General features: G+C 37.7%; 2 protein-coding genes across 5 annotated transcripts in view; both read right to left on the reverse strand.

Moving 5' to 3' along the window:
* Positions 1 to 759: 759 nt before the first annotated feature.
* LOC122071748 (pseudouridine kinase) lies at positions 760 to 8,143 on the reverse strand. 4 transcript variants are annotated; one of them, XM_042636144.1, is made up of 10 exons: positions 7,935 to 8,143; positions 7,707 to 7,832; positions 6,353 to 6,455; positions 5,859 to 5,906; positions 3,383 to 3,480; positions 3,150 to 3,264; positions 2,960 to 3,039; positions 2,022 to 2,589; positions 1,100 to 1,166; positions 760 to 950 (listed from the first exon to the last, which is right to left on the reverse strand). In XM_042636144.1, exons 1-9 carry the CDS (start codon positions 8,019 to 8,021, stop codon positions 1,108 to 1,110), a joined length of 1,284 nt encoding a protein of 427 aa, XP_042492078.1. In that variant the 5' UTR covers positions 8,022 to 8,143; the 3' UTR covers positions 760 to 950; positions 1,100 to 1,107. The 4 variants fall into 4 exon arrangements, with proteins under 4 accessions (XP_042492078.1, XP_042492076.1, XP_042492079.1 ...); XM_042636142.1 differs by having other exon boundaries at positions 2,960 to 3,042; positions 7,935 to 8,141; XM_042636145.1 differs by having other exon boundaries at positions 2,960 to 3,042; positions 7,958 to 8,115.
* Positions 8,144 to 9,430: 1,287 nt separating this feature from the next.
* The window catches only part of LOC122071743, a 6,619-nt gene continuing 2,712 nt past the window's right edge, over positions 9,431 to 13,337 (reverse strand). Inside the window, exons 9-13 of the mRNA XM_042636138.1 lie at positions 11,867 to 12,434; positions 11,023 to 11,137; positions 10,870 to 10,919; positions 10,232 to 10,375; positions 9,431 to 9,959 (exon numbers count right to left, since the gene is read on the reverse strand). Of these exons, the coding sequence (XP_042492072.1) occupies positions 9,714 to 9,959; positions 10,232 to 10,375; positions 10,870 to 10,919; positions 11,023 to 11,137; positions 11,867 to 12,434 (1,123 nt within the window). The 3' untranslated portion in view covers positions 9,431 to 9,713. The remainder of the gene's footprint in view (positions 9,960 to 10,231; positions 10,376 to 10,869; positions 10,920 to 11,022; positions 11,138 to 11,866; positions 12,435 to 13,337) is intronic.

A 13,337-nucleotide genomic window follows, 5' to 3' on the forward strand; every position in this document is an offset into this window, starting at 1 on the left:
CATAGGTCGATCATGACCACTGAATTTCAGGATCAGAATTGGCAAAAACCAACTTATTGCCGATTCCACTTACTTCAACCATGCATGTCATCAAACCTTTATTAATGCACATAACCTTAAATATTTTCACGTCAATGTCAATCCATCCCAATGGGCATCATCTTACCTATTGCAAACTAGATGCATTTGGACACTCAAAACCTAGCATGATTGGAAGTGGAGAACCAAGAAATATTCAATTAATGAGTTCTAACACTTGGGCGTTCCACCACCACCACTCGTGCCCTACGTCTACTGACAACTGGGTGACGTGGCCAATTCAAGTCGTATTTGAGATCAGCCACTTAAAACATGACATTTGTCATGACAATATACTTTAAAGGTCCCTGTCATGACTTTATCACCAAGTAAGGCGTGTTGCATCCTGGCCCTTTCCACTCTGTCTATAATATGGTGGGTTGTTATTGGAGCCTAGCCTGAATATGGAATTAGAGCATTAGTGGCAAGTCACCATCCACCATGATCAGCACTTTTTGAAGTTTTGATCCATTGACCCAAAAACAAAAACCTGAGAGTAGGTGAACAGTTCTTAAGATGAAAATGAATCAACACAGTCAAGTTCACGATTCTGATTACTGTCAACACCAGTCTTGTAATCAAACATGGGTGAGATTCAAAACTAATCTTTATTTTTATTTTTATTTTTTTGGGAGAAAACCTAATAATATGAACTGCCATGAAAGCAAATACCAAAGAGTGTTATCATAAATTTTGACTATAATTATAATTGGTAGAAATAGTTCACATACAATGACACAAGGGATTGTGATCCACCATTATTTGCCTATCACCATAGAGCCCTCCATGCTGACTCAACCCTAGGTTCGCCTGACCCCGCAGTGGCAGGAGCCTCATGTACTGGGTACGCTTTTTTTCTCCAATCCCAATGACTGGAACGATTACACAGCAAATAAATCAAGAAGAAAGAATAATTCACTCACTCAGGCCATTTTTGGCTCGTGGGGTCCACCCCACTAGCTACCTTACACCTCCATGGCGGACATTTAAATTGAAACAAGAGTTCAAGCTGATGCATTACCTGATAACTTACACAACTGATTGATCAAACACAACCCTTGCTGAAGAATATACTCTCTTAGCATCATCTGCATCAAAACACAAGAAGCAGTATATTCAACTACATGCATACAAAATTGGAGAGCATTACAAATGGATTGGTTTGGAACCTTTGGATCGACCATCAACATCCTAGTGAAGCAAGTCCACAACAAGATTCCAAACAACAGCATGTAGCACCAAAATAACTGGCTTTAACATTTTTTATTGAGATTCAGAAATATTTGACAGAATGTGGCTTCCCTCCTGCACCCCATTATAGGCCTTCTCACATAATTTCAATACTTAATTATGCACTTCAGTTGATTAGAAATTTATTTCTGCTTACACTGCTGTTGTAGATTGCGACTCTAATTCATGTTCCCACCACTATATAAAGCTAGTTGTCTTATAAAAACATAAATGAACAAATAAAATGTTGTAACCCTGTCATTCCTTTGCCTGAAACCCTAAAGGTAACTCAACAGGTAAAAGTGCCAAGCAATATAAAGCATAGATAGTGGAAGATATGGTCATATTCCTTTTCCAGATTCTTAGGGGTGCAAAACTCATGTTTGTTTTTGGGGTTATTATAATTTAATAAATCAAGTAATCTTAATAAAAAGCAGTTTTAATATGAAAAAAGATTCATCCATACAATTGGCCAACACCAACTACAATTGAGCATATTAAATCTGAGGAAAAGTGTTAGGAGTTTGAATTAGATATCATGAATAGAACAGAAGCATGTTGGGGAATGATTTACTGCAGAGTCTTCACCACCGAAACAATCTTATGTAAGAAATTTTGGCAGCAAGGCTGCATGGAAGTTCTGCAAATAATTATATTTCTTGGCTGCTTAGTTTAGGGAACATATATTTGCTAACTAGTAATAGAGGAAATACCTGCAATTGAAGCCAGACAAAACTCAGAAGGTACATTCTTCCGAGTCTCAACAGCTGCTTTTGCAGTTGCCATGCCAACTGCCATACTTTGCATCATGTCTAGGCCAGCAGACAGAGATGCTAGAGTTCCACCAACCAAGCAATCACCTGCACCTGTAAGCCCCACAACTGATGCCGGAAGTGCAGGAAAATGCACAACAGAAAGATGAGTGCTACTCCTGTTGAACTTGCAAAAATTAACCAAGTCATTTTGACAGTTCAAGGTCACCATTTCACTCAGAAGTTTCCCAAAGTGACTTGACTCAGTGTTCTTGAAATCAACAGCTGTGAACTCTGCTCCACCTTTAGAACATAAGAACACCCCATCTGATCCAAGAGTCACTACAACTAATTTAACACCTTTTTCAAGTAAGACCCATATTGCTGGCTTAAGTAATAAGAGAAAAGATTCTATGGACTGTGTACTTCCACCATTATCCACCCTTTGAATTGGCAAAAACAAATCCTCACTTGACACAGCATTTGCCATCGCAATAAGTTCATCTTCATTGGGTGAAGTGAAAGTTACCTGTAAAATAACTCAAGATCAGTCACCAAATCGGAAGGCAGAAGCTTAAGAATAAAGCTTTGCACAAGAGTGGGAGTCAAGATCCAGAAACCATTTGACCAAGAAAACCCCCTAGGAAAAATTTTCAGATCAATATTGATCACAACTATTAAATCTAAATACTTCTCCATGGAATTTTCACTCTTTTACGCTGTTAATAATCAAAACTATGAGATCCAGTGATGGACCCAACAAATGGTGGGTCATAAACCTCCTGGAGAGTTTGACCCAGAAGATGAAATGTTCAATCTTCTCATGAACTGAACATGATTCCTCTAGCACAAATTTAATAAAAGAAAATGAATTCACAAGCAAGAATCTTAGCACTCACATACTTGATGATGGAGGCAACTCTTTTGGATTTTGCAACTGATACAGGCTCAAACCATACAGGAATGCCAGATTGAGAAGCTACTGAGAAAAGTTACCAGGAAAATGAAGAACGTATTATCATTATCCTACAATTTGTGTACCAAAACAAGAACATTAGTAGATACTTCCTTGAAAGAGATAGTACACACTTTGACAGGAAGCTTCAAGTGATCGCTGACTCAAGTTTGCATCAACCATCAATATGGGAGCAGAATGAATATTTCTAGTGAACTGTTTAATCCATTCTTTAGCTAGAAATTTCTCCTGTGCCAATGCCACCCGATAAGCAAATCAGAGTTTTAGGCAACATCCTCAAGCTCGTATTACAGCATGAAATTAACTAATACCTATAATGCAATAGCATAATTAATATAAATCTTACAATTGCTTCTGCACTTGCAACTGCAGCTGCCAACTCTCCATTGGCATCAAATACATTGCACACAACAGGGGTCTCAATACCTTGACACCTTAGAATGCCTGTTCAAAGAAAACAAACAGAAGAATGCTCAAAAACTCTCATATTGACTCAGCATATAAAGATCAACTCTTCGACAAATGTTAAGCTATAACCTCATCTCAGAAGAAACAATGGCCAATAAGTCTAGTACTTCATTAAGAACATTGTTCTCACTCATCAACTCAATCAAATACAAAGTTCCTTCAGAAGAAGAATAGGTAGGACAAATCCCTTTATGGTAGTGTACTAGTGGAGGTCTTGCAATGAAATTGTTCCTTCTTCTGGTAGTTTTATTCTTTATTTAACAACAATAACAACAACAACCGTAACCTTATCCCAACTAAATAGGGTCGGCTACATAGATCCAATATGAAACAGAGAAAGAAATAAGGCAAACAAAGAAATAAAAGATGGTAAGAAAAGATAAAAATCACCAGTAAAAGTGGAATAGCTTCCCAGGAACAACCCTTATAGGGGATCAGCTATGCGGGTCTTTTTTATTCTTTATTTAATAATAGGGAAAAAGAAGGCTGCCTGGTCACATGGCCCCTGCACCAGCACAGGGCCCAATGAGAGTGCACGCAGGGGCATATACATGGATGGGATTTTTATTTCTCAGGGGTTGTCAAGGTGGTAATTTCGTGCACTTACATGTCTGGGTGAGGGCCCAGTGAGAGTGCACGCAGGGGCATATACAAGGATGGGATTTTTTATTTCTCAGGGGTTGTCAGGGTGGTAATTTCGTGCACTTATATGTCTGGGTGCAGGGGATATGCAACCAGGCAGCAATCTCTTGCCCTTGATAATAATATTTCTCGTATTATTTCAAAGGCAGTGGGTGGGAAGTGTGGGCTTCATGGTGAGCAGCTCAGAATAGACTTCTACGAATCTACCACATGAAATACAGAAATGGAAGTTTGGGACAGGAACTTCTGTCGGCGGCAATCGGAACAGCGCAGCGAAAATACACATAATTAAAATTTTTTAACTGCTCTAATATTATTAGAGCTCAGGATCACTATTTGCATATATTGGGTCATCATAATCATATTCCATAATGGGAAGAATCAATTATCTTAAGCGCCACAAGTGCAGTACCTCCTAAGGAATGTAGCTTTTCTCCAGTACAGAGGCTGAACAATGCGATGCACTCCTTTGACAACTCTTGCCAATTTTAGATCAACTTATGATCTTCATCGGGATAACAACAGAGAAATGAAAGACAAAGAGAGAGATGAAAACCAGAGAGCCCCCTCCAAAGAGTTCTCTGATTTTGAAACGAAGAGATTTTTTTTATTATTTTATTAAGTGATCTTATTAGCATAACTCATAAATTGGGCCCGCATAAACAGTAATCAACCGCCGAACACTGAGAAAAGGAATGATCCTCCAAGGGAAAATCCACCACACCTATAGGAAAATGCCAACAATCCCCAATTACAGACATTTACCAATATGCACAACGTGTGTAGATATAATTCCTCCCAAAGTTATAGTAGTAGACCGTCTACTCGATCTCTCTGTTTAATGATATCACATGACAAACCTATAGGTATGGAATTAATAAATGTCACAACCTAGGTTTGTCGTAATGTCGTACAAATAATCTGAACTACCAATTGGGTATCACAAAATGTTTCCAAAACCTCTGTGAAATGAAATATCAATAAGTATTAATATTTCAGAAGACAATTGTAAACAATTTACACATGACACTGGATCAGATTTACATTCAATCATGTTCAGACACTCTCTTTTTGATATTCACCCAATATGGGAGTGGATTCCATTTTGTGCATCTCTTTCATCTACAGTCAAGCACCATGAATCCAAGGAACTGATATATACTCAGGGAGACATCAACCATTGGTACACCAAAACCCATAATATCTGAATGCAACGATAAGGACCTCTCAACTCTAGAGACCAATCGAAAAACTACCAACGAGAATCTTATCCTCACAACTGACAATACTCCATTCAAGATTTTTATGTGATCAAATCCAAAGTACATTCAACTTGTGTCCCCGAATCAACATTCATGGCACACACAATGTGTTGACCAAGTGAACAAAATGCCCAGTTTTGTCCCAAGTCATGGAAATATTTATGACGAAAACCTATGGATAACCATATCCCGTTAATGCCATGTAATCAAAACCATACATGAATGATTTATTAATTGGTTTGATGGACTAACTTCCAATAAATTCAACCAAATTTAATGAAAGAAGCTACATTCATCTTCAATGTCGCTATCAAATACTAAGCCAAGTGAACTTGGAAATCACAAGGTACAGTTCCAATCTGATGGTAAAAAGACTCAGTGGACATCAAAATAGTAACATTAAGCTCACAGGATACGAGAGTAGGAAAATGTTCAAGGGATAGCATTTACCTTCTGTAGAAAGTCCAACAGATTCCCAGTGCTCTAACAGCAAATTTCCTATTAAAAATAATTATCAAATTTGTCAGTTTGAGAAGAAAAGGGAAATCAACATAACACAATGGGCTAAATATAACGATGGTCTAGTAATGCTTTGGTATCAGACCATCTGACAAAGCATGATTGTATGTGTGGTAGAGATGCAGGTTAGAGGGACCAACCTTTGTCTCACCTGAGAGATATTCTAGGTCGATTTTTAAAACAATCAAACAAGCCTACACTCCAAAAAACTCAGGCTTTGTCCTGAATGTTCAACAAATTCTTTTTCCAAAAAGAAAAAAAAGAAAAAAAAAGGATGATGGTTGCATTTATCTAAATATGACCTGGGATATGGGATCTATTGAAAAATGACTACCATCAGCCACATATGCACCACATGAGCTGCCTGCAGTGCAGTGCTAAAAATAGAAAAATGCTAAATGATGCTTACAATGAAATTACATCACCTGCCATATCAGGTCCAACGGCACTAATCATGAAAGGCTTAGCTCCGAGTTTTGACATGCAGTCAGCAATATTTCTTGCTACTCCACCAAGTACATAGTGAACCTGAAGAGGAAAGCCTTGGAGTAAGAATAATAACAAAGATATTAACATATCATTCATCCTTTTTTGTCCCAAATCCCCCCCCCCCAACCCACTTTTTTTTTTTATTCCTTCTGATGGCTGCAATGGGAGACAAGAAGACTGATAGGGAACTAGGGAAGTGACCTTTGGAGTTTAAACCCATTTTGGACATCCAAACCCTGCCTGCAGGAACAAGGGCTGAGCCTGGTAAGAGAAATTTGAAGTCCAGAGTCAAGTGGTAGGTTTTCATCTTGAAAAACAAACTGTGGAACTGTTTCTTCATAATGCTGGAAGACAGGACACCAATGAGAGGATTAGATGCTATGCTGAACTTAGGGGAGTATACAGAAGGGAGCACTGGAACTTCAGATGGTGCATAAATTGTCAATTTCCTGGCAGTGTGAAAGATGAAGAATGTCCCATCCAGATTATTCTTCATCAATTTCCTCTCAGAAATTGATGCCATCAGAATCCTGAGAACAGGGAATAAGGAGACCAAAAAAACCACCACCACAAAACAAAATGAGTGTTGCCCTCGTACTGACGCCCAATGGGAGAAAAAAAGAGGACAACTTGGGTTTGCAATCCAAGTATCCCCCTTTATCTCCCATCTTTGTATTACTGTAGTGTAGTCTGCGGCGTGTGCCACAAGACCAAATTTTATACGGATAATGATCCCAGAAAAAGACAGAACTTAAAGCTGTGAGAATCTCAGCAAGGAATCAAGTTCTATCATTGCATTGTCAGTCTTTTGGAGAATGAGAGAGAATTGACAGGGCACTAAGGTAGCCCTTTGGGTCCCCAGATGGGTCGTTTCATACACCATATAAAGAGAGCTGCGAGCTTTACACAGTTCAAGTGGTGGAAGGGTTCCTTGGATTCTAATCGAAAGCAATGGATGCAAGTTGGAAATAAGTCTTGTTCAAAACACACACACACAAACAGAGAAGACCATTATTCGCCTGCGGATTTATGTGAATGGCGTAGGTTTTCAGCCAACATCTATACAAAATTGGATAAGAAAATTGTTCTTCACCACCCTCTCTTGTTCAAGTTCAGACACTATGCTCAATGACTCTTAAAAAGTTCACTTTGTTTCTAATAGTCAATATCATTGCTTACGACTAGCTCTAAATGTACAGTATATATAAACTAAACCCATTACTAATTACAATCAAGGAAAAAAACAGAAAATCAGCAAATATAATAGGAGAAATTAAAAGAAACGAATACCTTGCCAGGAGTGGTGGTCCTGGGAGTAGCAGGGATAGAAGGATAGGCATGGATATCCAAAATCATTCCTCCTATGATTACTGGTTCTGATTTCACATTCTTCGATCGCCCCTCCCTCAGTTCATTCTAAGAAAAAATTTCGAAAACCAAAATGGTAAAACCTAGATGAGATAAAAAAAAAAAAAAAAGGGTGGGGCGGGGGATTTGGGAGAGGAACGAGAAGATTACCGGAAGAAGAACTTGAACATCACCTTTATCTTGCAACAAGAGATGTTGAATAAGAGTGTTCAGTCGCCTCCCTGCACTGTTCTCCATCTCTCTCTCTTTCGACGCCTCCCGAGTCCCGACACACCAAGTTCCAAGTGGCAGTTTCACCACTGAGCAGTATTCGCTAGAAATGTAGTAGTCCACTTTCGGAGACTGGCCTTTCGCCGTGGAGACCTACCAGCCTACCAATACCACGTGGTCGATTCAATATGGCCAACCGTAGGGCTTCAGTCATTGGATGGGCGAGTTGATTCTAAGGCTGCGTTTGCTAAGCCACATTTCGTGTCGAAAATGAAAATTTCAGTTTTCATGTTAAAATGCCATTTTTTTTTTATTTTAAACGAAACTAGAACGATAGAACTATCTATTGTCATTCCGTCAATTCTTATTTCTACCTTATTTCACTTTTTGTTCAAAAAAAACGAAACACACCATAAATGCACCAAACGCAACCAAAGGTGTTTGTGATCTGTTGCAGACTAGAAGAAGGAGAGATAAATAGTCCCACATCATTGAGTGATGAAAGAAAGTCATGGATTACAAATTAGGGGTCAACCCCTTCTAACAAAGATGCGACGAAAATCGTGCAGGTACCAGTCAACCTATAGGTTTCGAGCCACAAGACTCAAAGCATAGTAGGCATTCAAACAACAAACTACTTCTGAAGCCAGCAAAAGAAGAGAGGCTTCCTGATATAAATCGCATTGAAGAAATGTACTCTTGGACCATGGTGAAATATTTCTGCTTTTAATATTGGTAAAATCTTATCGTTTTAGATGTATACTTGAAAAAAATGTACCACATTGATCATTTTTAAAATGACATAATGATAACTCATTTTTAAATTAGTTTAAAATTTTTACTTAAAAATAATATTTGAAATAAAATAAGGAACAATCAAAAGTAAGATCTCCTAGGTTCACTACTTTGATTACAACAACATGCAATCATACATAAATTTATTCTTTTTCCACCATTTAATGTGACAAGATCCCTCTTGCAGGTGATCCCATCAGTCATGTCCCAAAAAATCAGTATCCATTTTTTCTTTTGGGGGTGACAAGGAATCCCAACATAAGCTTATGCTTTTATGGATATATTGCGTAATCCCAAGTCTGTGTAAGACCCCACAATCCAAATGAACTAAGAAAGACTAGGCCCATGAGAATAATCACACCACTTTCAACCAAGTTGGTTCATTGTGACCTAGTGGTCACAAGTTCGCATAAGGAAATAACATTGTTGTGAAGTAGGGGTAAGATTGCGTACATTATGACCCTCCCAAGACCCTAAAGTGACAGGAGCCAAGTGCGCTAGGTATGCCCTTTACCACATGTAAAAGGAAGATTCTCAATCAAAATTAGTACAAAACTGAGATTTTATTTGAATTCATTTTTACTCCATTTCACTTCCAATTGAAAATCATATAAAAGATTAAAAAAAAAAAGAAGGTAATATTAGTGCAAAAAAGAATGATTCTATTTAAAAAGGCATTTTTGCCAATAAATAAACAGAGCCTTTACATGGATTTAACTTGGAAAGATTCCAACTGTTTCATGGTTAGCAAGGCCCCAGGAATGAAAATTTTACCATAAAACTGATCTCCAATTGCTTGTTTCTCCCCAAATTTGAAGACATGACTAATACACTGGATGGAACCCACTTCAAAGCATGTAGTTCAGACATTGAAGCTTTTCACCCCCACCTTTATGACATTGCTCAAACAGATTTATAACTGCATTATGTTCTTCCTTCTATCTTTATTGCCTTCTTTCCAGATTTAAATGCGGCAAAAACTGTTTGCGTTTGCCTAACCAAATTATTCCCACTAAAGTGATCTGACTGCATAGAGGAGCGCCTCAGGATCTCAAAAAGAGAAGAATCCGAAACTGTTTCAGTTACAGTCCTTGCATTTTGCCTACTGGATTTGGATTGAGAGCTACTATACTTGGCTGGTTTATTTGTAGTTTGCTTTTCTTTCAGACCCTGCAGATTGTAATATGGAAATAACAATAAAATTACAAAATGGACAAAGATATGCAAATAAAAAATAATACAGCATTCAGCAAACAGCAAGAACAAGCAGATCAATTTCTGGAAAATGAAAGCTGTGCCTAGCACGCCTTTAGAAGCAATTTCAAGTGATTCACACATTTAAGTTGCAGATTAAGATTTCAGTTATCAAGAGATCCAAGTAGTAGTGGGAAAACTATCTAAAATAATTTGTAGCTCAATCTTACTCTTCTGATAGAACTTACGATATCTGAAGGAACCTCTGATGATGAAATTCCGCTCCTACTATTGCTGTCATCCCGTCCAAAAATAAAGGATCGGGTGGTGCTTGATCCATGCTTATTGGATGATGATGAAGAGTTGCTTGACATTCGCCCCAAGAAAGATGACTGCAACAATTGTCAATTCAGAATTGCAAAAATAGCTCAGGCTGCATTACGATTTAAGTAAAAGCAAATATCTTGGACACACTATTCAATAATTTAAGATTGTACTATACTTAAAGAGAGAAGGGGGAGGTGTGGTAATTGGGGTTCAGAACTCGGCATCTAGTGCCCTTGATTGCGTTCCGATTAAAATCTTTTGTTTGATTGTTTTCTCATAAAATAGGGGGGTCACTAAAGCTCAATAGTTCTAGTACAGCAGTATCACACTATCACTGCAATCAGGCAGATGCATAGTTCTACAATCAGGAAGAGATAGGGCGGTCAGGGAAGCACAGAACGCAACATTAAATTGGGTGTAAATAAAATCTGTTCAGTTGCAAACAACATATGACATTTAGTTCAACTACACTGTTGCCAGATTTTGATTGATCAATTTAACTGAATGCATTAAAACACAATGAATCTTAATTCAATACCAACTAGTACAGATTATTGACCTTTGACGAATTGTTTCTGTTTCCTCCAGTGACCAGCATGTCAAAGCAAGCTGCAAATGAAATATGATAAGAAACATTAAGTGATTGTCAAGGGCAATTTACAAGATGTAGAGGGGGAAAGAAAAACAGAAATCCCACAGGAAAAGTTTGTACATGAGGCTTTTGGCTTTTTCTTAGTTTCAGGAGCAATATTCAGTTTCTTTATAAGACCAAAAACTTCTCTGGAACTCTCATCCTCCACCGGAGACATGAACGAGCCCTGATCTTCCTGTTAAATAATATAAAATTTACTTAAGTCTTCCAAACCAGTATAAAAAAATATATAAAAAAAAGAGTCTAGGTTGTGTGGAAAAGGAGAGGGGGGGAACGAATTAACATTAACAAAGTGAGAAGAGGTATAGTTAATTCAATCGGTCATCCCTTCAATCTCATTTAAATTTTTGGCACATAATAAACAATCTTCAGCACTACTCAATCAAGAACATAAATATCATCCATTTCAAGCTTCTCACGGTCTTACAGGTCATGTAGAACTGTTTTACACACTTAATGAGCAAACTTACTCCTCCAATTTGAGAGTAAATGAAGTGGCGTCTCTGATCTGAATGTCCATTTGCCAGTTAGTTTAAGATAGAATATCTTGGCCGTTTGCAATACTTTCTTGGTATTTAGTTGGCAAGAAACAAAATGGATATAATCCCTCCCAGTGGATGTTTGTGACCGGTTATCTGAAGAGTAATATGTCTACCCAAAGGGGTAGAGAACATCCAAAATAAAGCAAAAAAAAAAGATCAAAGAGTCAATTCAACTAGCAAAACCCCTCACATATAATTTACTGTATATTGAAAAGGACTAGCTTCCAACACCTGGTAAGACATGATAAACTATCTTTGACAGTGAGAGTATTAAAGAAGGGAAGTATTCAGTCAAGAATATTTATGCAATTAGAGTGCGAAAATTTAATAAATCCAATGCCAAAATGCTATCAACAACTTACAATTTTCTCAAGTAGCCGCTGTTTATGCAAACTCTTCTCTGCTTCCTCATCATCAGAGGACAAGAAAACATCATCCTTATCAGTAAACATCTGGGGAATCATCTGCTTCAATTTTTTTGAATTTGCTTTGGCAACATTAGATGGGAGTAGATCATCTGGTGCACCATCCAGAGAATCCTCACCAAACTCTTCATCTTCCTCTACATCTTCAAGCATTATTGGTTCTCGCTCTTTCCAACCACTTTTCAGCCTCTGCAAAACATTATCTGTTTCAGTTGCATCCTGCTGTTCAAGCCACTTCTGATGAAGCTCATTCCGCATTTCACCATCTATTGGCCTCTCTTGGTATCCTCTCACTATAAGATCATTGAGTTCCTCATCTTCGTTTTCTCCATCCTCTTCATTTTCTTGGAACCGCATAAGGTCATTGTCACTATCATCTTCAACTTCAGCTTCTTCATCGACAAAGGCTTTAACAGGATCTCCTTTCGGAGACAAACACACAGTAACTTGTTTCCGTGGATAAGGTTCAATGTTCTCCTTGTTGTCATCCTCGTCATCATCAGAACTGCATAAAGGTAGCAATCAGCATAGACCTTCACAGAGAATAGAATAAGCACCGTACTTGTAACAACAATTCAGCCTTATCCCAACTAATCATCTTGCTTGTAAATTTACCAAAAAATAAGTACTGAAATTATGTAGGGAATCTCTGCATCATTACAACCAACAAACAATTTGGTAATAATGATAACAACAACAAATAGTGAATAGATTATTATGATTATGCAGAATGACTTACAATTCAACAAGAAAAAGGAAATTTTAATGATAATGTAGAATGACTTCCAATTCAACAGCAGGGAAAAGAAAATACTTTAGGCTCCTCCTGGTTATAAGAGATAAGCCTTTTATAATCATGATTGTGTAAGCAACTTAAAATTCCACCTAATATGCTATTGAACGTTCCAAATAGATTCCATAACCCTGTCATATTCTAATTGAAATCCAAGAAATTAGGTTTAAATGTGAAGAAAAAATTGATTAACTACTCTGTTCAGTAAGGCCTTGAGTAGTCACACAATCATTGTTTGCAATGATTACAAAAGTATCCATTTGTTTTAGTTTAAATTAAATTTCCCTCCCCTTCCCTGATCTTCCATATACGTATAGAGCTGCTAAGACTCAACTGTTTCTGAACTCACACATTTCTCATATTTCATTTGCATATATGCATCAATCACTTTGGGCTGGTTTGAGATATCCTTGGAACATTCCCTGAACATCCCAACAGTACAATGTTCACTGTTGGGATGTTCCAGGACTATCCCAAACCAGCCTTACTACAAAAATTCCAAAAAGCTCAGGTTTAATGTAACATGAATGATCAAACAGACAGCATAAACTAAACTCTCCAAGAGAGAGAGAGAGAGAGAGAGAGAGAGAGAGAGAGAGAGAGAGAGGGGGGGGG

This window comes from Macadamia integrifolia, unplaced genomic scaffold, assembly GCF_013358625.1.
Source record: "Macadamia integrifolia cultivar HAES 741 unplaced genomic scaffold, SCU_Mint_v3 scaffold_7A, whole genome shotgun sequence".
In the NCBI taxonomy this organism is placed as follows: Eukaryota; Viridiplantae; Streptophyta; class Magnoliopsida; order Proteales; family Proteaceae; genus Macadamia; species Macadamia integrifolia.